Source organism: Aspergillus stella-maris (genome assembly GCF_047715825.1).
Source record: "Aspergillus stella-maris strain CBS 113639 unplaced genomic scaffold BDV14scaffold_71, whole genome shotgun sequence".
NCBI lineage: Eukaryota > Fungi > Ascomycota > Eurotiomycetes > Eurotiales > Aspergillaceae > Aspergillus > Aspergillus stella-maris.
In genome coordinates, this window is record NW_027396865.1 from 41,240 (window position 1) to 62,228 (window position 20,989).

The following is a 20,989-nucleotide window of genomic DNA, read 5'->3' on the forward strand; positions in this document are numbered from 1 at the left end:
CTTGACCTATGATACAACGGAAATAATGGTAATGCGTCTGACTATTTTTGGCGTACGGAGATGGAGGGCATAGGAGAGCGATTTGCGAAACTATCTGGCGCTCGGGGAGGAAATGGTGGAAAAGCTAAGATACCTACCTAGCGTGATGATTGCAGCGCGTTCTGATGCAACTGCATGTAACACGGGATCAGCCTTCTGTGGCTGGGGAAAAGCAAAGTTTTCTGCCTTGATGCCTGGTGTCTGTGGCTTGCCGTGGGCCCGTTGCATCGAGGACGGGAGTTGCGGGAGCCTCAACCCGTGACCATCTCGAGCTTTAACCCCAACCTCTCCTCACTTACTGCAACTCTCAAGCTCACTCTCACTTCAACCTCCATCGTTCTTGTTTATCTACAGCGTATTACTTATCGCCTTCCAGTCCTAGATTCTAATTAACATCAAAGATCACATTGCCGCTCTCTTTAGCTTTTAGTGCTTCCACTTCCACCAACGGTCCAACATCCATACAATTGCATCACCAGCATAATCGTAACAAGAGCCACTCCTTTCGCCAAAGGCCTGCCTCGTACCCGCAAGTCATATTTTCCTGCCTCTTATCTATTGGCTGTATCGTGTCTCTACTGCTTTACTAATGCTCGGCTTGTTTATAGCGAACATGCCTAGAAAATAGACTGCATAAGGAAGGCGATTTTTGCGGTGACAACGACGGCTCATTCCACTATCCTGATTTTGTCTCAACATGCAAGGAAATGATGTTGCTGAGCCCAGCATTCTCCGCCCGCAGTATCCAGGCGATGACACTCGACCGACAAGTAAGAAGGAGCTTCTCGGGTGGTATAGTTATGGTTGGGCTGCAGAGGTTTTTACAGTTTGTGCTGCAGGTAAGAGGCCCATGACATGTGTCTTTGAGCTTTTCTAATGATGTTTGGTGGCTGGCAGGATCATTTCTGCCGATCACTTTAGAGCAGATGGCTCGAGATCGTGGTGTCCTGCTTTCCGATAGGGTGACCTCATGTACTGCAACCTGGAAAACTCCGGAAACATCGCATATAAACAGCACGCAAATCTCAAGTGCTACTGCTTCGAACCAATGCATCGTCTACATTCTAGGCGCCGAGATTAACACTGCAAGCTTTGCCATGTACACATTCTCCGTCAGTGTTCTTATTCAGGCGATCTTGATTATTTCCATGTCAGGCGCCGCCGACCACGGAAGCTATCGAAAAACACTCCTGGTAGGGTTTGCCGCTATTGGTTCTATCTCCACTATGCTATTCTTGTTTGTTGCTCCCGGGCTATATTTGCTAGGAGGTTTCTTCGCCATCGTGGCTAATACTTGTCTTGGTGCATCGTTTGTATTATTAAATTCCTTTTTACCTCTATTAGTCCGACATCATCCTTCGCTACTGAGAAGAAACGGCGAGTCCACATCCCGTCAACCAAGTGAAAGCAATGACCATCCGAGCGCCACGGATAACCTGGACACTGAAACCTCCAGGACGCCACTCCTGCAGTCTGGTCAAGCCAACGGTATATCTACAGAGGGGGCTACCATGTTGACATCGTCGGTCCACGCGTCCGAAGAATTGGCTCTATCTACGAGGATATCGTCGAACGGCATTGGCATTGGCTATATAAGTGCCGTTCTGTTACAGGGAATATGCATACTTGTCGTTGTTCAGACGCACCAGACAACCTTTTCGCTACGCCTTGTCCTTTTCTTGATAGGCCTTTGGTGGTTTGCTTTTACTTTACCCGCTGCATTCTGGCTGAGACCGCGACCGGGCCCACCGTTATTGCGCGTACAGCATGGAAAGGCCCATCGGTCCTGGCCTGGTTACATGGCTTATGCTTGGAAATCCCTAGGTCGAACGGCAATGCAAGCGCGGCGCTTAAAGGACATTTGCTTGTTTCTTGCATCTTGGTTTCTCTTAAGCGACGGAATCGCAACTGTCAGCGGCACCGCCGTCCTGTTCGCTAAAACCCAGTTGAACATGGAACCTGCTGCTTTGGGCATGATAAACGTGGTCACGATGGTCGCCGGAGTCTTTGGGGCGTTCTCTTGGAGCTACGTTTCACGGAGTCTCAACCTTCGTGCTTCCCAGACCATCATTGCTTGCATAATGCTTTTTGAACTTGTACCGCTCTACGGCCTGTTAGGGTTTATACCCTCCATCAAGAACCTTGGCTACCTGGGACTTCAACAACAATGGGAAATGTTCCCGCTTGGGGTCATATATGGGCTCGTTATGGGGGGGCTTTCGTCTTACTGCCGAAGCTTCTTCGGGCAACTGATACCCCCGGGATACGAAGCGTCCTTCTACTCTCTATACGCGATCACGGACAAGGGTTCGAGTATATTCGGGCCGGCGATCGTTGGGTTTATCACGGATTACTATGGTGAGATTCGGCCTGCGTTTTTCTTCCTTGCAGTACTCATACTTCTACCACTGCCTCCGATGCTCCTCGTGGACTTGGACCGAGGAAAGCGAGATGCAATTGCACTGTCGGACGCACTGGAGGAGCGTTCGTCCCGACAGGAGCATAACTACGGAACATTCTTCCAGCAACAGACACCACCATATGATTCTTAGTCTCGAGAGTGAGTGGCGATTGAAAGCGTATCGCTGTGCTTTGGACACTGCACCGCCTACTTAGTCGGAGGTTGGCGCTCGTATTTTTTCTGGACACGTAGTTAATACCCTGGAGCAGGAATCCCATTATTGTTATTATTCATCAGATCCTTGTCATATTATTAACAGAGCAAATGTGATATGAAAGTCGAATTTCCCTTCAGTAGAGTCCTTCACACCAGGATTACTTCTTCATCAATGAAGTATGTACAAGTTGTTAGGTAGTGGTTGGATACTGTGGAACAGTAGAACCTAGGCCAAAGGAGGCAACGCCGCCACGGCAGCTCCGCCGCACGGTATGGAGCTCCTGATCATGAATCCATGATTCATGGAGGAGGAAGGGGTCTCCATAGCAATATTCGAGAACAAACACGAGACTCGAGACTCGAGTGAGTCGAGCCGAGAGGAACTGAGCGAGGGAACTAGGAATCAAGGATCCGCAGAGGCGCGTATGGCTGGGCCGATAGTTCGACGTGAAGTGGCCCCTTGCCAGGCCAGCAACCAGTCACAAGCTCCCTTTCCGAAAGAACAGACTGGCCTTAACCCCACTCAAATACATTCATCCATTCATTCTGCACTGATTCACTGGCCCCTACATACAGCCTGATGTGCTCATCTATTCTTATTTAACAGGCCACCTAATCTTGATTGTTCTGACATCTATTTCTTTCCTTTTCGCAGCCTTTATCTTCCTCCTTCTCTTTCCTCCCTCACCCACCTCCACCTCTTCTTACCTTGCCAAAGGACAACAGTTGTTGTTGTCGCGCAGCCGGCCGCATCATACCCTTCGCCCGAAAACAACAACATTTCGTTCAAGCCGCTCGAACGGTATGCGTTCTTTCGCACCTTGGGCCCTGAGCCTTCTCGGAGCTGCTGGAGCAGTCTCTGCCGCGGATAGTGAGACACCATCGGATGTGGTTTCGCTGACCAAGGACACCTTCAACGACTTCGTGGCGGAACATGACCTGGTTCTTGCAGAGTTCTTTGCGCCCTGGTGTGGCCACTGCAAGGCTCTTGCCCCCAAGTACGAAGAAGCTGCTACTGAATTGAAAGCCAAGAATATTCCCTTGGTCAAAGTCGACTGCACCGCGGAGGAGGACATCTGTAAAGAGCAGGAGGTTACCGGCTACCCGACCCTCAAGGTCTTCCGCGGCCTTGACGCTGTGAAGCCTTACCAAGGAGCTCGGCAGGCAGATGCGTAAGTATTCTCTTCTTTCTTTCACGTCAAACTCACGAGCTCTGTTCTTTTTTACTATTTTACCAGGAAAACTGCTAATCGGCCGGCTTTTTGTATACAGTATTGTCTCCTACATGGTGAAGCAATCCCTCCCTGCTGTTTCCGCCTTGACCGAGGAGACGCTTGAGGATTTCAAGACTCTGGACAAGATTGTCATTGTTGGCTACTTTGCCGAAGATGACAAGGAATCGATTGAAGCGTACACGTCGTTCGCTGAGAGCCAGCGGGATAACTACCTTTTCGGCTCCAGCAACGAGGCTACAATTGCTGGCGCGGAAGGTGTGAAGCAACCATCGATTGTTCTCTACAAAGATTTCGATGAGAAGAAGGCAACTTACGACGGCGCCCTGGAGTCTGATGCCCTTCTCATCTGGGTGAAAACCGCCAGCACCCCCCTTGTGGGTGAGGTTGGTCCGGAAACTTACTCTGGATATATCACGGTGCGTGGCTCCATTCATCGCTGCTTATGTGGCAGCTGATTGATAGCGTTACTTTCAATGACTTTTCAATGGCTAACCTCGTGGTCTCTAGGCCGGCATTCCTTTGGCTTACATCTTCGCTGAAACCCCAGAAGAGCGTACCAAGTTCGCCGAGGATTTCAAGCCTATCGCAGAAAAGCACAAGGGTTCGATCAACATTGCCACCATTGACGCAAAGGCTTTCGGCGCTCACGCCGGGAACCTCAACCTTGACCCTAAGACCTTCCCTGCCTTCGCTATCCAGGACCCCGCCAAGAACGCCAAGTACCCTTATGACCAGGCCAAGGAGATCTCAGCGAAGGAAGTTGGCAAATTTATCCAGAATGTCCTCGACGGCAAGGTCGATCCAAGCATTAAGTCCGAGCCCATTCCTGAAAGTCAGGAAGGTCATGTCACCGTTGTCGTGGCCCACTCATACAAGGACCTTGTGATTGAGAACGACAAGGATGTGCTTCTCGAATTCTACGCCCCTTGGTGTGGACACTGCAAGGCGTAAGTCTCTCCCACTCGTGTATTCGAAAACTACTTTACTGACATTGCTCTATCTAGTCTTGCTCCCAAATACGAGGAGCTGGCGGAGCTGTATGCCGGCAACGCCGAATTTGCCGGCAAAGTCACAATTGCTAAGATCGATGCTACTGCCAACGATGTTCCTGACTCAATCACCGGTTTCCCAACTATCAAGCTCTTCCCCGCTGGCTCTAAGGACGCCCCTGTTGAGTACTCTGGCTCGCGTACCGTGGAGGACCTTGCGAGCTTCGTGAAGGAGAACGGCAAGCACGCAGTTGATGCATACGCCGCCCCGGCCCAGGCTGAAGAAGGCGCTGGTGCCGAGGCCCCTGAGGCTGACGCTTCCGAAAAGCCAGAGCATGATGAACTCTAAATAAATCCTGTCGCAACATCATCTACGCTTTGGGTGTTATGAATGTATCCTACCGTTTGTAACGAATGAACATGTTCCTGCTTTCCATTGGCCTTATGATTACAATTTCCTAAGTGTATGTTTCTTCAGGGTTGGTATTTGCACGCTGTAAACTCTAGCACACTGCCATGCGCCTCAGGTTGCAAGTAAGTCCCATGTGGTCTCGAAAGACAGCTCATCCAGCAAGGAGTCTTCTCTTGTAATTCCCAATTTGTGTGTGGCGCAAGGTCTATGCATGCAGGGAAAACACTGCAGGAACAAATAGGTCTACTCTCACCCTCCTTGTTCATCGCATGTCCGGCTTCCATAAACGCCCTATCGAAGCAAAGCCCATGTGTATAACACAGATCCCAATATCTCCGAAATAAGACTCCTTCAATCAGAATTTAATGCAAGGTTGACAAGTAAATGCCAACGAGTGTCTACCCAAACAATTGCCCTAGCGCTGAGAAAATGGATCCAAAGATGCACTGCTGACTGCTAGAAGGAAACGTATTTAATTCTTGGGCAAATCTTCTGAGGCTGCTATTGCCTCAAGGACATCAAGATCTTCCTCAAACTCATCATCCTCTTGGTTTGGCTTGTTCGATTTTATCGTTGTAATCTCCCCCTTTGTTGACGAAGTCACTGCTTGTTTCTGCTGTTGGTTTACTGCGACGGAAGGACTTTGAACAACCGCTGGAGGAGCTATGGGAGACTCTTTCTTTGGAACAAGGCGCCAGTCAATGACCCCGTCAGGACCATATCGCTCCGCAAGCCAATCATTGCACTTCTTGAAATGTTGATTGTTGAACTAGGCGTAAGTTAGTAAGTCATACTACTGTTTGTTTGTTTTTTTTTTTTTTTTTGGTAAGATCTTGTACTTACAAATCCCCTATGAGCACTCAAAGGGCTTGGGTGGACAGACTGCAATATGCAATGTCTCTCACGGTTGACGCCAGTGATCCGCTTCCCCGCAGGAGTTCCCCAGGCAAGGAAGACTACTCCACGAGTTCGAACACGAGTGACAACGTCAATTGCCTTCTGCGTCAAACGTTCCCAGCCTTTGTTGGAATGGCTCGCAGCCTGGTGCGCTCGCACTGTCAGACAGGCGTTGAGCATCAGTACGCCACGCTCTGCCCACGGTGTCAAGAGGCCGCCTTTGTTCGGAGGAGCTATGAACGACGGGTAGTCATTCTTTATTCCAGTATAGATGTTGACAAGAGAGGGGGGGGCCGGGGTCGGGGGGCGAACTGAAAAAGCGAGGCCGTGGGCTTGATTGTGATTGTGATACGGATCCTGACCGATGATTACGACCTTGACGTTGTGCAGAGGAGTATGGCGAGACCTATTTAGACATAGTTAGCATGTACGCAATAATTAAGAACTTGGGTTCGGTTCCACGCACCATGAATAGATATCCTCCTCAGGCGGAAATATCTTAGCACCTGATTGCTTCTCCTTCAGCAGAAAACGCTTCAATGTCAGGAACTCAGGTTTAACTATCTCCTCTTTCAGGTGGGCAAGCCAGCTTTCATGCAGGGTGTCAATCTCCAGTTGCAGAAGCTCTTTCTGCTCTGGTGTCAAGGTAGCCACCCATTTCTGCTTGTTGAAGCTGGGAGACACTGGGGACGGAGCCGCTGGCTTAACGGACTGTGTGCTCGTTGAATTGGACTTGGGGGCACCAAAGAAGGATGTTATGCTACCATTGACTTTTGATTTCTTCGCGTCGACTGCTGGAGCAGTAAGATGACCGGCACCTCGCTTGAGTGTAGGACTCGACATAGTATGATGAGCGCGCTGGATAAGTGAGACGGGGGTATTGGGATTGGTATAAAACGAAATTATAAACCAAGGAATAGCATGATGAGAGAGTATCAAAGCTGTTCTTCCAAATCAGAGGACAATGAAAGACATCAAGCTCGGGAGGATCGACAGCGGAGAACGCGTTCTGAGTCCTGACGCGACCCCAATCGCGCTCCAATTTCTCCAAATTGATAGATCAGCCTTGGCGTCGCCGATAAGGACGTCCAAGGTCCAACATCCCCGTCGATCCGATATCTTTGTACTTCTGGTTATTCGCTGCTTTGATTCGTGGTCTCTGTAGCCACTATGGAAGATCCTGTTCCCCTTATATGGATGTGATACCCGGAGCGCAAGACTGGGAATGGAGCTTACATGGCTGGCCGACTCCCCGCAGTCGCAGCGCCGAACGCGAGCACTGCGGGCTTGTCCGACTTGCCAGAGGAAAAAGGTAGAAGCGTTGCCTGTGTTTCAGCAGGGTGTTGCTGACAAGTGATAGAAACGTTGCCGCCATTTGGATCCCCACAGCGTGGGAGGCGGCATTCCCAATGACTCAAGGAACCAGGGTAGAGCAGGCGGCTCATCGAGCAATCCCTCAACAAAATCACCAGCACTCGGTGGATTATCTAGATTGAGGAATCTCCATTCATCGTCACCGGGCATTGCAAGCATTGAACGCTTTGTGGGAGACCTCAACCCAGAAGCTGCCATTCGAGAAGAACTGGATGCACCGGACGGGCCTCACCTTCGAGATCGAGTAGGGCTCTGGCTCAATGCCTCTGGCCAGCGCAGCCATGATGGGTCAGTTCACTGCGACCCTGAAGCTCTGCCGATTCCCTCTATATTACGCAGGCGTTATTCGTCTGCCTTGAAGGCTTGTGAGCGTCTTCCACGCTCAACCTTCGACAGCCTTGCTACTGTTTTCTTCTCGAGAGTCAACCACATACTTCCTCTTGTGGACGCCAGTTTATTTACCTCCGGATTCACAGAAGTGATGCCATCTGTTTTTCTTGAACAGGCAATTTGTCTTGTGGCAGCAAAGGATGCAGCTGCTAGTTCCCATCTGCGTTTGACTGCAAACGGTAGCGTCTACACCGCACGCGAGTTCTGCTCTGAACTGTATAGGAGACTTACTTGTGCTATGGAAAATGATCTTGAACAAGACAGAATCATCAGAATCCGCGTCCTGGCCCTGATGTCCCTGCATTCTGAGGGGTATGAAGGACCTGAAGCAGCTTCAATGCATCTCTGCCAGGCTATACACCATGCTCAGACGGTAGGACTACATCTCGAGAGACCCAATCGGTCACAGGAAGGCTCACTGACGACCCTTTTTTGGTGCCTATGGACGTTGGACAAGATGCATGCATCTATAGGGGGGCGTCCCCTCCTTCTTGCCGATAGAGACATCGGGATCAAGAGGCAAACGGTTGATACGCACCAAGCAAAATCTGCTTTTGACGTTTGGTTTGCACTCTCAGAAATGTTGTCGAATGTGATTTCGTTCTACAGACCGTCTGCTGATGATACAACTGGTTGGGAAACGAATTATCCAGGCTTCGAAGAGGTAATCGGTGATCATGTTAGAGAAGATTTAGACTTCACTACGCTTAGTACGCCTTCCTCCGAGAGCTGAACTCCAATAACCTCTTGCGCAGCTGGCTTATATTGAAATAGGTGTATTAGAACTCTACTATCACGCTATCAGTATCCTGTCATGCAGGTACAGGCCGTCTCAGCGTCCTAGTGGCTCGCGGCCGTCGTACACGCGTCAGGGATTGGCCGCTGTCCGCATTAATATACTAGTGGGCTCAGAGTTTGCACAGGGACTTCCTCCCCTCCCAATCGTCCCCTACGCAGTCTCACTATCTATGGGTGTCTCATATCAACAATTCCGCACCAGCAAACTCATCACTCATTTCGACCGGGCCAAAGCTAGCCTCGAGTCTTGTTGCGACCTTCTTCAAGTGCTAGGCACTTATTGGTACTCAGCCGAAGCAATGGCGCGGCTTGGAAGAAAGGCATTGCGTCAAATTGATGAATCTGCCTCTGGATACAAGGAGTCTTATCGAGATCCTCAGATGTTGAGCGCAATGGACACTAATAACGCGAGCTTGAACAATCAAGCTCTTATGACCGCAAACGCAGATGCATCCGTGGTCAGCTTACCGACATCATCAAAACCAAGCGAACCCCTTCGTGTTCCAACCACCATGATCGCCCACGGGCAACCTATACGCCCATTAGACGACGAACAACACGACGTTGAACAATCTGTACCAGGTGGTGATTGTTTGGCGGATATCGATACGTTATTTGACGATTTTCTGGATCTTTCTCTACCAACACACTTTTGGGATCCGGTGTTTTTCTCAAAAGAGCCCGATGATAACGTGTGATCGTATTCTTTCTGGCAAAGGCATCGACTCTAGAGCCGACTCAGCTCAACGCCGGGTTCGTCACAGAGCGCTGTGCAATAAAGACAACGATATGTCGACTGCTCAAGTATCTCGAATGACGTTCCACGGTTTGGGGCACCTTGTTGTCCAGATCCGAAAGTGGGTCTACACCAACACCACAGAGATCACGGAACAACAGATTAGACAGGAAGGTCGTCCCTGGCGTCCTCTCGCTGTCAGCCTGTCAGGCCCGACGCCCAGGCCGCAAGGTCTCGAGTTCGTGATGCCGATCGTTATCTTGGCCGTTCTTCAACTGACCACACTACTTTGTACTTGGTGGTATTATGATTGGCAATCTTCGTTGCGCGACACCGCCCCGTGTTACCTCCATTGTAAGATGGTGGTCCAAGGCCCGTGCTTGACGAATCTCCCTTAAGTTTGCGATTCAAATCAGGCTTCGGTAGCGGATGGGGCAGACCCAGTGCGTGGAAAATTCTAGGCTTTTAGACGCCTACGGGGTCTTCCAAATACTGCCAGCTTCGTGGTTTCCCTGTCTACATAGTGTGTAGTGGGGAGGACACAATCAAACGTTAAAGGATGAGGATTGTATTCTCAAGAATACGAGACCATCGAATAGAGCAATGATCCAAAGGAAAGGAAGCGAACGTTTACTAAGTACTAAATGATAGTACATACTAGGCCAGACTAGTACGGGGCGGGTTGACAGGCTAGATCGTTCGCCCAAGCCTTCCGCTGTCAATGCTGATTGGCACTAGCAGTCTTTGTTCATTTCCATTGACTTGCACAACACATGGCTTCATGCTTTTTTTATTTAATTCCCCACTCCCCTGGCTTCGTGTCTCTTTCATTTCAATCCTCCGCTCTTTGCCCCTTAACGATACTAGATATCTACATACCCGCCCAGTCACTCGTTCTTGCAACCCCAACGTCGTTCATCTTCATCACTTTCCGTACAAAAACATACGGATCACCCTGCTCGTCACCCTGGTCTAGTCCGTCGTCGGCCCCAATACCTGCTACCTCGGCAATTCCAACAACGCCTGGACAACGACCTTATCGTCTTGTGTCTTCCAGAGGAAAAAAGCGGAGTACGGCACCATCTATCTCGAACCGCTTCGCACACCCGGCGCATCATCATCGGGAGCATCGACTAATTCCCATCGTCCTATATGGGTCTACTTTCAGCAATAATTAAACCTGATGGAGTTTGAAATTGCAGAGTCTCATCGGCCACCTGCCCACACGACAATAGCTGGCTCAGCTGCCCTTGTTGACCCTCGGTAGTCCACGCAGCGTTACACAGCAATTCATGCAGGCCGATTTACAAACAGGGTCACACTGCATTAGCCTCGTTAAATTTCTATTTCCACCTTGATGGAGGGTAAGCTTGACCGTGAAAGACTATCCTTTACTTCCGCCGGCACCGGGGTAGAGCAGCGGTCCGAATCAAATGATGGCGAATCTCACTCATCGCCGAAACACCCGATTGCGCAATTGCAGGGTGCCTTTGAGGAATCGATCTACGAAACTCTTCAAGGAGATCATGGCGATTGGGTTGTCGATCTTGATGCACAAACAAGGCGCCGAGATCTTCTCGAGAACCCTCGATATGAGCGACTCTGTGGGCGAAAATGGCGGCAGAGGGTTGATGAGAGGTAGTCGCTCTTAACTCATTCGTTGTTTCAAAGATTCATACCCATCTAATTCACACAGGTACCACCCGTTCTGGAAACTCACGGCGCAAATGTCATTCGGACTTCACTTGTTGGTGCAAGGGAAAGCCAAGTCAAGCACAGCGGTCCTCAACATCCTTCAAGCTCACGTAGATGAGATGGACGGATTTGTCTCGAGGACGACGGAAGATTTTCTCATCATTCAGATCGACCTACGTACTCGCATCCAGTATCTTAGTTTACCCCTCGAGAACCTCGATGATTTCGATGCAATGTTAGTGGATCGCAACTTTCGACTGGCTATGATAGATTATAATGGGAAGATTGAGCTTGCAATCCGGCGGTTCACGGCGGCAATCAGTGATGCTCTCAAAGACCTGCAAAAGGGAAGAGAGGCAATAGGTGGGCTGTGGCAGTTTCTTGGGCAGTCGGCCCAAGATAGCGGCCCATTGTCTAGCAGCTTAACTGCCATCTACAATTCGATGCTGGCGAACACCGAGGGCTGGAACTCGGCTTTTGCCAAGCTTCGCCGGAAAGGTGTTGCTTTACAGTATGCGATAACCCAGCTCAACCGGGCCATTATTGAGATGCAGCGGCGTGTGGGTGTTGCAAGCAGGAAGGACGTGGTATGCTCAGTCCTGGCGACAATATGATCAGTCATTGATGCTGACCTGGTTTACAGATATCATTCATACAGCCGCCTTCACGCCCGGTAACTCGTGCTAAATCTATCAGAAGCTTATTTAGCAGAGGCACGTCCATCTATATGTCGAGGACCTCCATTACAGAGAAGCCTCTTCCCTCTGATCCCATCACAACAAGAAGGGCCAGCCAACGACCTCGGACTAGCGCGGGTGGAGCGGGCAGACTTGCTAATCAAAAGAGTGTCCCAAATATCAGGGCTACGGTGACATTGGACAGTTACCCTGCCAAAGGTCAAGTACCCGATAGGGCAAAGTCCGTCAATGGTGCTCCCACGAGGGGCTCGGAATCCAACTCCGTGTTGCCTCGCTTCTCCAGGACGATTAGTAGGCGTCTTTCGAAAGCCAAGCTCACAATGAGGGTAACCACAGAAGAGATTCCCGACGATACGGCAGTTCGACCCGCCACTTCTGCATCAAGGGCACCAAAGTCTTTGAGGAAAAGCCGGTATTATCAGCAACCAGAACCGATGCCCGTGCCGGTGCAGGAACCACCACTTTCAACCAAATCCAAAAGGCCAGGCACATCCAACGTGCTTACGAAAGGAGAGGTTATGAAGGGTCAGCTGCTGCAATATTTTAAATCTGATCGAGTTCTTGATGCTTGGGAGGGCGTCGCAGAGAAGGACAAGGAAGCTGGTCCGAGCACTACCAAGGAGGGCCTATGGAGCAAGTTTCAAGCGAGATCGTCCAACATGCGATCGGGCGATCTTTCAACGGATCTTTTCCAGGATGACATGCAAAAGCAGATGGCATGGTTGGATGAGGAAACTAGGAACCTGAACGTTTATTCGTTGAAACCTAGGCCCAGAACTGCACCCAGATTCCACACACTATCAGAGCATCTGAGCTTCCAACAGCAAGAAGACTCAGATGAACGTCATCATCCTATCTCAGGTCGCTCCTCGGCGCCGGAGGACGACAAAATGCTGGATGACGACGAATCAATAATAACGGCTCTTCCAGCCTTCCCTCTGCCTCCTGTAAGCAATCCATTCCTGCGGTCGATTTTAGCATTTGCTAACCATTCAATAGATCGGTTATCGTCTTCCAGACAACCCCAGGGCAGCTAGCTGAGGTGTGACTGCGTGGTTCCGAGAACCGACGGGAGTCTCTTGCCCTGCCGGGAAAATCGAGGATGGGAATTCACAGCGGTTCTCAAGAAAATGAATAATATAGTTAGATGAAACATAAATTTGAATGGCACTTACCTCTTGTCAGATTAATGGCGTGAGGTTATGGCAGTGGCAGGCTTCAACTGTATTTTTAGATTCCCTAGCTGATACCTAAACATATATATTTGGAATACATTCGTCACACATAGGTGTCATGTCAATCACCCCACTCGACAGATGATATCCTCCTTTACCAACTCATGAACCGGAGAGCGCAAATTTACCATATTCCCCCATTCCACGCGTTGTAAGCTCTCAAGTGATCAGTTTACCATACTCGTGTAATCCAGATATCGACAAAACACATCATTGAAAGACATTACTCATACAGATACTCTGATGTGCAGAAAGCGGAGAAAATCCCCACCCTGCTGTAGAATGAATCAAGTCCAATTGTTCCCTTTTCAAGCTCGTCCAGAAAAGCGCGAAAACGCCAAAGATATACGTAACCATCATGGTTCGAGACGAATACGAGCAGCGACAAATCAAGAACAGATAAATCCAGAGCGGGAAGATGCAGGTAGTGAGCGGAAAAGCTTTACTTGCAGCGCTTCTCGACGATGTTGGGGCCGTGCTCATCGTACTCTTTCTTCGAAATCCACATTTGATGGAATGTGCCCAGACTAGCGAGGATACTGCCACCGACCCAAGCGCCGAATCGGCGCTCAGATGTGTTTCCGGGCGCCTGGATACGGACGCGCGGTCCAGGGAAGAGCTGGATGAGCTCCTGGTTCAGACGGTCCGTAAAGCCATAGAGCAAGCTCGAAGCACCTGTTACAATGACGTTGGCGAGCAGATGAGGACGAAGATCAACGTCCACGCCATTGAGAGCAGCCTTGATAAGTTCGGGAACCGTCTGGGCCTGCGTAGGCGCAGGGAACAGAGAGTCGGGGTCGGTAATGGCGGCCTTGGCGTCGAATAAGGATTCGACGACTCTGTAACGGTCGACGCCGAACACCTGGTTGTAGCCGTCGGGAAATTCGAATGGGCGGCCTGGAGAGCTCCTAGCCAATTCCTCGTTGGGAACGCCGTTGGGACTGGGAGCGGACAGTTTCGTGGGACCGGGCCACACTTGGACGACACACTCCTTGAACTCGGAAAGCGTCCGTTCTTCAAGCAGGGTGCGGTAGGAGGCATCGGGGGCCCTTTCTGGCGAAAACGTCTTGTATTTGGCTTGCGGGGGCTGGCCAGCGTCCACGGCTGTTTTCGAAGAAATTAGGTAGTGAGGGGTGATTGTGATAGGCTGGGGTGTATTTGACTTTAACAAAGCACGAATCTGAGATGAAATGTAGTCCCCGCCTAAAGGTGAATGCTGAACGCCGCGCTTGAGTACCATTCCGTCATGGACTGGAGTGACGGAGATGTTGGACGCGCCGATATCGACGACAAGAGCAGAAGCCTTTCCAGCAGCGAACCTGGGGTAGCCAATTAGCTCTGTCACCTAGCAACTTGGACATCAAAGATGGATGAAACTTACGAAGCCAGAACACCATTCCTTGAGAGATAGAAAGCCGGGGTTCCCCATTTCTCCATGGCAACCTCAATGGTCTTCTCGCGCGCCTTTGTGGGATTCCAGCTACTCTCGGTCATGAGCAGTGGGCTGTCCGCAAGAGGCTTCTCCTCAGTTTCAACGCCTTCCATCTCGGTCGGCAACTCACCCTCTGCCACATCATTCAGACCATTATGTAGTGGGTTTCCAGGCTTTGCACCCGTGAGTCGCGACGTGAATGAGTATTCCCACAGCTTCTCGGCCATGTCCCAATCCTCTACAATGCCATCCCTGCCCATGGGGTTGCCGATTGACAGGCCGGGTCGCGGAGTGACAAAGACATCATCACCAAAGATAAGCTTGTCTTGCCTTTCAGAAGAATATTTGCCGTAGTATGTTGGAATTAGCGATTTTGGTGTATCTTCGCCTGCAAAGCCGGCGCGCGTAGTTGAGAAACCAGGGTCTAGGACGATAGCCGACACCTCATCTGAACGCAGGGGAAAACATTAGCGCTTGATACCAAAAAGCAAGGCATTGCAGTGACCATGGGGTATGTATGCCAGTCGCAATTGCCGTAAGCCACGTACCTCCGCCATATTCGGCCGTTGAAGGTGGAATGGAAGGGTTCATTGTTGAGCCTGAATAAAAGGTCGCGATGGTCTCGACCAATTGACGCGCTGCACCGCCGACGTTTGCCCTGTCAACAGATATTGAATAGCAGTGACTTTGGTAGTTTGAAGAATTGCGATGGGCGCTTTGGAGCTTGGGTCAATAGCGACTGGAGGGAGTAAGTAGATTGGAGAGCTCTGCGGCGGTGGGAAAATCACAAGCAGCTTTTGGCGCGGGCGGCGCTGATTTGATGATGACTACAAAGCATACCAGCAACCAACTAACTACCTAGCTGCATCTTTTGACCACTGCTCGATCGCATCATCCTTCTCCAACAACCGTAACTTCGTCTGCGCATACAGCAATCTTAGTGAAGATGGATTCAGAAGCTGACTCCAACCCCGAGGTTCTATTTCGCGCCGCAAAAAGAAGAAGGTTCCAGCGACGCCGGCATGAAGACACAGGCAGCCAGCAAGGAAACCGAACTTCTAACGACGATAACTCATCTCAATCCGCCCAAGATAAGTCAGACGCCATACAAACCGCCGAAGCTCTTCGCCTGCGCCGACTTCGTCGTTCTCGTAAAGGCGGCATAGAGTTCTCAACAACCTCGCGGCCGACAGCAGACCAGACATCGCAGACTTCCCTCACGGCACCGACGGAAGAAGATATTGAGAGTGAGCGGACGCGAGCTATGTGCGATCGCTTCACAGCATATACCGGGCAGACAGTGGACGTTGATAAGCATATGTACGGAATCCTTTTGCATCATCACTCGTTATTTGGTACTTTTTGCAATGGAGACTAACAAGATAAGGATGGCCTATATAGAATCGGAACTGGCTAAACGATACCAGCGTAACGGGCCGGGAGATACACCTGGCTCCGTCCCAACTGCGCACAGCGAGGACAATTATCAGCAACCCACCTCCGACCTTCCTGAGCGCGAGCCAGCGTCTTTGGGGAAGCTACATGAGATAGACCTGGGCCAGGAGGCTAAACTACGCAATATCGCCCTTACCGAAGAGGCGACGAGGAGAATAAACAGCGGAGATTCTGAGCCACTAGCCGAGCCTTTGCCGTCCGACAAATCATCTCGATATAGAAAACGGCGGACGAGTGAGGATATTCAGAGAGACCGGCTCGTCGAGGAGGTTTTGCGCGAAAGCAAACGTAAGTAATCCAGTCACTCAGATCCCATTGCGCTTTGATTTACCCCATGCTAACGCCAAGCTAATTTAGTGGACGTCTACGATGAACCGGAGGATGAAAAAGTGGCAGCGGACGACCAGGCAGCTGATGACAGAGTTGCGGAGCAATTTCGACGAGATTTCATGGATGCACTACAGTCCCGCCGTCGGGCGGCTCGCACTAAACCAACAAAGCAGCCTGGGAAGGTCGAAGCTCCCAAAGGGCCCAAGTTGGGAGGCAGTAGGAGTGCGAGGGCGGCAATGCGCGAGATGCAAGAAAAGGGGCCACGTAAATGAGGTGCCCATACCCCGTATCATCTCTTACGTATAGAACGTGGATCAAATCGAGGGGCATGCTCCGTGCACCATTAGCTATCTCTGAGCTTCAAATATCGGGTAGTCGATACATAGGGCTGATAAGTCCTTGATCTTGGTGCCATGATACCTTTCAGTCTCTGGGATCGAATCTCGGTTGAGACGGTGCGCTCTGCCTGCGAGATACTTTGCTACTTGCTTGAAAGCATGAGCCGCCGACAATGTTCTGCAAAAGGGGGCCTGGGTCATTGAAATCGATGACACTACTTGTACATAGTCCTGCGCCGTACCGCTATCCGTCATATCCGGCCTCGACGGCAGGCAGCCAGGCACTCAGTTACGGGAACTCGGGGGATAGGAAATTGGAATAGCGGAAGCGATAATAATAACATCAAGTGACTTCGACGGAAAGGCCTGTCTCGGGTTGAATGAAGTGGGTCACTCATTAAATGAATATAGCTAGAGATTCCAATAGTATGTTCGAGCATAAAAAGTGCAGTCCAACTGCGCATTGTCAGAGTCGCGATATTGGACAGGAGCAGAAAATGTACACTGTAACTGATAGTCTGTTGTAGGAAGAGGTAGAATGAGGGTGGAGTCCTATAGGACAGAAGATGTTGTAGATAGTTGAGAGTTGAGACAGACATAGATTGTCGGTTATATTAGGAATCAGCCACAATGGACAGTCAGGGGGAAACAATCAGGAAGGTTAGAAGGTATCATTGGCCCAGTAGTGGATACATGCTAACATGGTCAATAGCAGGAGATCAGCAGAGCCATGAACTCTGATTGTCGATAAACAGGCTGCTAAAGAAACCCAAGCCTTCTTGACCTCAATAGTCCGAAGTTGAGAATCGAGAGTCGAGAGTCGGTGCTGAGCTCCGCGGGGCGAAGGATGTGCTGTTGGTCCATGGTACTCTGTCCTCGCTGTGGCTTCCCGTCCGCCCGTTCCTTTTCCTTTCCATGTTTTGGTTCTGAATTAATTCCACTCACTGTCGCATCTGTGGATGGGAGGACAAAGTAGACTAGCTGGAGTGGCCAAGGTCTGGACGGCCTTGCAGCCAGGCCGTGTTTGTAAATAGCAGAGCCTGGGGTCTAGAACGGGGCTGAGATTCCAGTGGTTGGCCGCGCAGTCCAATGAGCAAGCGCTGGCTGAGACACTCAGGGGCAAGCTGCGACAGCGTTCGGCCACTGGGCGTTCATCTCTTGAGCTGATTAGGCATTGGTCCGTCGATTCGTGGCTCACTGCTAACTCAGCCTGGACGAGGGACACTCTGCCAGCGCTTCCTCGTATCTCGATCTATCTCTTCTCGTCATCTTTGTGCGTTTGCTCTTCTCCCTCTTTGTCTGATACCTCTTTCACTGACTGCGACTCTTTCCACCCCCCAGTATCTCGTCTGTCTTTTCTCACGCATCTTCCTGCTACATTCGTTTGATCCTCTCCTTCGCGTCTGTCCTTTTTCCGCCGCAGATCCTGGGCTCAGTCGCCCGATTGTCCATAACCGCCCGCCTGACCTCTTTGTTTGGTCTCCTCCCTCTTTGTGGACCGAACTCGCATATATCGCCGGAAGTTATCGTCAGAGAACACGGAGAGACGTGTGTCGACGAGACAGAACACCTCAGTTCGATCCTCGCCATTGCCAGATGTCTCGCTGAAGAACTCGCACTGTCTCGATATTGTATCGCATACTCTGCCGTCCTCGACATCTCGGCCCTCTACCCTCTTTATTCTAGACAGGTTGACCCTGCTCTCGATTTCTGATCCATTCGACTGGTGCGAAGGATCAGAATTTACTCGAATTTACGCCGTTTAATTACTGTGGCATATCTATAACATCCCTCTAGCTCACCCATTTAGGGCTTTTTATGTGTTTCGATCGAACTTTGTGGTTCTAAACAAACTGACCAAAATGCGGAACTCCATCTCTACGCCATTTACCCTTGCCCTATTTGCTCTGCTGTCCGTCAGTGGTCATGCCGCCGACACCCTGAGTACCGGGAGTCTTTCAACCTGCTTGACCGATTCCGATATCCAAGTGAACAAGTTGGACATTACCTTCTCCAAGTCTACCAAGGAACTCACTTTCGATGTATCTGGAACAAACAAAAAAGAACAGAATGTTACGGCTTCGCTCTCCGTCACTGCCTATGGAAGGGATGTGTATAACAAGGATTTTGACCCATGCGATGAAGCAAACTATGTTTCCCAGCTTTGTCCAGTTCCCTCTGGCACTTTCTCTGCAACCGGATCCCAGCAAATTCCTGATGACTTTGTGAGCCAAATCCCATCGATTGCATTCACTATTCCCGACCTCGATGGAATAGCGAAACTTGAACTGAAGTCTAAGGACAATGGTAACGAAGTTGCCTGTATCAAGTCTGAACTGAGCAACGGGAAATCTACGGAAGTTGCTGGTGTCTCCTGGGCTGCCGCTGGTATGGCTGGAGCTGCACTCGCCTTGAGTGGACTGTCGGCCTTGGGTACTGCTGGGCACGCTGGCTCTGCTTCTTCTAGTCCGGGCTTTGGAGAAGTCATGGGTTGGTTCCACACTATGGCTACCAATGGCATGCTCAGCGTCAGCTATCCTCAAATCTACCGCAGCTTTTCCAAGAACTTCGCGTTCAGCACAGGCTTGATTCCGTTGGCTCAAATGCAACACTCGATTGATAGCTTCAGGCGATACACCGGTGGAAACCTTACGGAGAACAACTATGACTATTTCAAGAAACTCACCGAATCATCGGCTTCGAATGCTACGAAACGGTCCTTGGACGCGTTCTTTGGAACAGCACGTCTGCTTGCGCGTGAGATTGAGACTTCAGTGAACGACACAGCTTCCAGCAACAGTTCCTCTAGTGGCGACGTTGACCTTCTTTCCAAGGATGGACTCGCCAACCTCAGCAATGAGTTGATGATCCCTCAGTCAAACACCTTCATGACGGTATTGCTCATTTTTGCCATCGTCATTGCCGCCATTACTGTGGGAATTCTGCTCGTGAAGGTGATTCTGGAGCTTTGGGCATTAAATGGATCGTTTCCTAAAATGCTCGCCGACTTCCGTCAGCACTATTGGGGACTTCTCGCAAGAACCATCACCAACTTGATTCTTATCCTTTATTCAATCTGGGTCATGTATTGCGTTTACCAGTTTTCGAGCGGAGATTCTTGGGCTGCACAACTCCTTGCCGGTGTGACTCTGGCCATCTTTACTGGAGTTCTAGCATTCTTCACCTGGCGTATCATACATCTCGCTCGCAAGTACAAGAAAGCCGAGGGAGACGCATCATCCCTGTACGACAACAAGGAAACCTGGCGAAAGTACAGTCTCTTCTACGATAACTACAAGCAAGGCTGCTGGTGGCTTTTCATCCCGGCTATCCTGTACATGCTGATCAAAGGATGCATCATTGCCGGAGCCAACGGACACGGAATGGTCCAATCTGTTGGTCAGCTTGTTGTCGAGGCGCTGATGCTACTACTTTTGATCTGGCACCGCCCATATGTTGCCAAGTCAACTCAATGGATCAATATCACTATTCAGGTGGTCCGCGTTTTGTCCGTCGCCTGCGTTCTAGTTTTCGTTGATCAGCTCGGTCTTTCACAGACGACCAAGACCGTGACTGGTGTCGTTCTAATTGTTGTACAGTCAGCTCTAACTGGCGTTCTCGCTATTTTGATCGCCGTCAACGCCATTATCCTTTGCTGCCGCGAGAATCCTCATGCCAGACGGAGAAAGGAAGCTGGTGAGTCCATACCTGTCGTTTTGTCCTTCTCTTATGGAATGCTAACCAGATACCTTTTAACTAGAAAAAATAAACCGCGATATCGACGATCTCACACCCCTTGATGCTCGTGAATCACTGCTCATGGACCACCCACCTCGCAAAGATTACAACGAAATGAGCAATTTCAACTTCACCGGACCCTACGAACCGTACAAGGACACCGACCGTCTCGTCGACCACCAATACCACGATGACCCTAGGTATGCCCGTAACGTGAGCCGAGACAGCCGGGGCAGCAGCAACCGCGACAGCCGGGGCTCTCCTGAAGGTCGCCATCCCACGAAGCCAGGGTATGGCTTTGCTTATTGAGGCTCTAAGTCATAAGATTCGAATTTCTTGACGCATCTCCTTGATTTTTACTGCCATTATTCCCAGCCACTTCCTCCAAGGCATCTTTCCCGAGCGCCGTAATTTGATGACTTAGCGTTTTTCTTGTCGCCACTTCTCACCATTCCACCTTCGTCTTGATATTATGCTCTTTATTGGCGATTTTGAATTCCGGCGCCCGCTCGCCGTACCTATCCTTACATCTTTTTTCTGACTTTGATCCAAAAAATCGCTTCACTGTACATTTGGCATAT

At 50.3% G+C, this 20,989-nt stretch overlaps 8 protein-coding genes across 8 annotated transcripts; 6 read left to right on the forward strand and 2 right to left on the reverse strand.

Annotated features, from left to right (window-relative positions):
* The first annotated feature begins 256 nt into the window (after positions 1 to 256).
* BDV14DRAFT_181412 (MFS transporter) lies at positions 257 to 2,777 on the forward strand. The gene is made up of 2 exons (XM_073770058.1): positions 257 to 878; positions 937 to 2,777. Exons 1-2 carry the CDS (start codon positions 737 to 739, stop codon positions 2,589 to 2,591), a joined length of 1,797 nt encoding a protein of 598 aa, XP_073623897.1. The 5' UTR covers positions 257 to 736; the 3' UTR covers positions 2,592 to 2,777.
* A 444-nt stretch (positions 2,778 to 3,221) lies between these two features.
* pdiA (protein disulfide isomerase PDI1) lies at positions 3,222 to 5,323 on the forward strand. The gene is made up of 4 exons (XM_073770059.1): positions 3,222 to 3,828; positions 3,929 to 4,307; positions 4,399 to 4,838; positions 4,896 to 5,323. The coding sequence occupies exons 1-4, from the start codon at positions 3,461 to 3,463 to the stop codon at positions 5,227 to 5,229; spliced, it is 1,521 nt and encodes a 506-aa protein (XP_073623898.1). The 5' UTR covers positions 3,222 to 3,460; the 3' UTR covers positions 5,230 to 5,323.
* On the reverse strand, positions 5,324 to 7,519 carry BDV14DRAFT_181416 (uracil-DNA glycosylase). The gene is made up of 3 exons (XM_073770060.1): positions 6,656 to 7,519; positions 6,136 to 6,595; positions 5,324 to 6,061 (listed from the first exon to the last, which is right to left on the reverse strand). The coding sequence occupies exons 1-3, from the start codon at positions 7,030 to 7,032 to the stop codon at positions 5,765 to 5,767; spliced, it is 1,134 nt and encodes a 377-aa protein (XP_073623899.1). The 5' UTR covers positions 7,033 to 7,519; the 3' UTR covers positions 5,324 to 5,764.
* BDV14DRAFT_211434 (transcription factor domain-containing protein) lies at positions 7,415 to 9,855 on the forward strand (the record flags this gene model as incomplete). The annotated part of the gene is made up of 3 exons (XM_073776092.1): positions 7,415 to 7,501; positions 7,550 to 8,663; positions 8,728 to 9,855. 3 exons carry the CDS (start codon positions 7,415 to 7,417, stop codon positions 9,447 to 9,449), a joined length of 1,923 nt encoding a protein of 640 aa, XP_073623900.1. The 3' UTR covers positions 9,450 to 9,855.
* Positions 9,856 to 10,755: 900 nt separating this feature from the next.
* Positions 10,756 to 13,239, forward strand: BDV14DRAFT_134398 (uncharacterized protein). Its single transcript, XM_073766204.1, has 4 exons — positions 10,756 to 11,125; positions 11,184 to 11,769; positions 11,826 to 12,827; positions 12,880 to 13,239. The coding sequence occupies exons 1-4, from the start codon at positions 10,845 to 10,847 to the stop codon at positions 12,919 to 12,921; spliced, it is 1,911 nt and encodes a 636-aa protein (XP_073623901.1). The 5' UTR covers positions 10,756 to 10,844; the 3' UTR covers positions 12,922 to 13,239.
* BDV14DRAFT_134389 (actin family protein) lies at positions 13,110 to 15,360 on the reverse strand. Its single transcript, XM_073766203.1, has 3 exons — positions 15,096 to 15,360; positions 14,497 to 14,995; positions 13,110 to 14,434 (listed from the first exon to the last, which is right to left on the reverse strand). Exons 1-3 carry the CDS (start codon positions 15,136 to 15,138, stop codon positions 13,558 to 13,560), a joined length of 1,419 nt encoding a protein of 472 aa, XP_073623902.1. The 5' UTR covers positions 15,139 to 15,360; the 3' UTR covers positions 13,110 to 13,557.
* Position 15,361: 1 nt separating this feature from the next.
* Positions 15,362 to 16,763, forward strand: BDV14DRAFT_134463 (telomere length and silencing 1 family protein). The gene is made up of 3 exons (XM_073766205.1): positions 15,362 to 15,867; positions 15,935 to 16,290; positions 16,360 to 16,763. Exons 1-3 carry the CDS (start codon positions 15,494 to 15,496, stop codon positions 16,602 to 16,604), a joined length of 975 nt encoding a protein of 324 aa, XP_073623903.1. The 5' UTR covers positions 15,362 to 15,493; the 3' UTR covers positions 16,605 to 16,763.
* A 1,668-nt stretch (positions 16,764 to 18,431) lies between these two features.
* On the forward strand, positions 18,432 to 20,936 carry BDV14DRAFT_134367 (transient receptor potential ion channel family protein). The gene is made up of 2 exons (XM_073766202.1): positions 18,432 to 20,366; positions 20,431 to 20,936. The coding sequence occupies exons 1-2, from the start codon at positions 18,533 to 18,535 to the stop codon at positions 20,715 to 20,717; spliced, it is 2,121 nt and encodes a 706-aa protein (XP_073623904.1). The 5' UTR covers positions 18,432 to 18,532; the 3' UTR covers positions 20,718 to 20,936.
* The last annotated feature ends 53 nt before the right edge of the window (positions 20,937 to 20,989 follow it).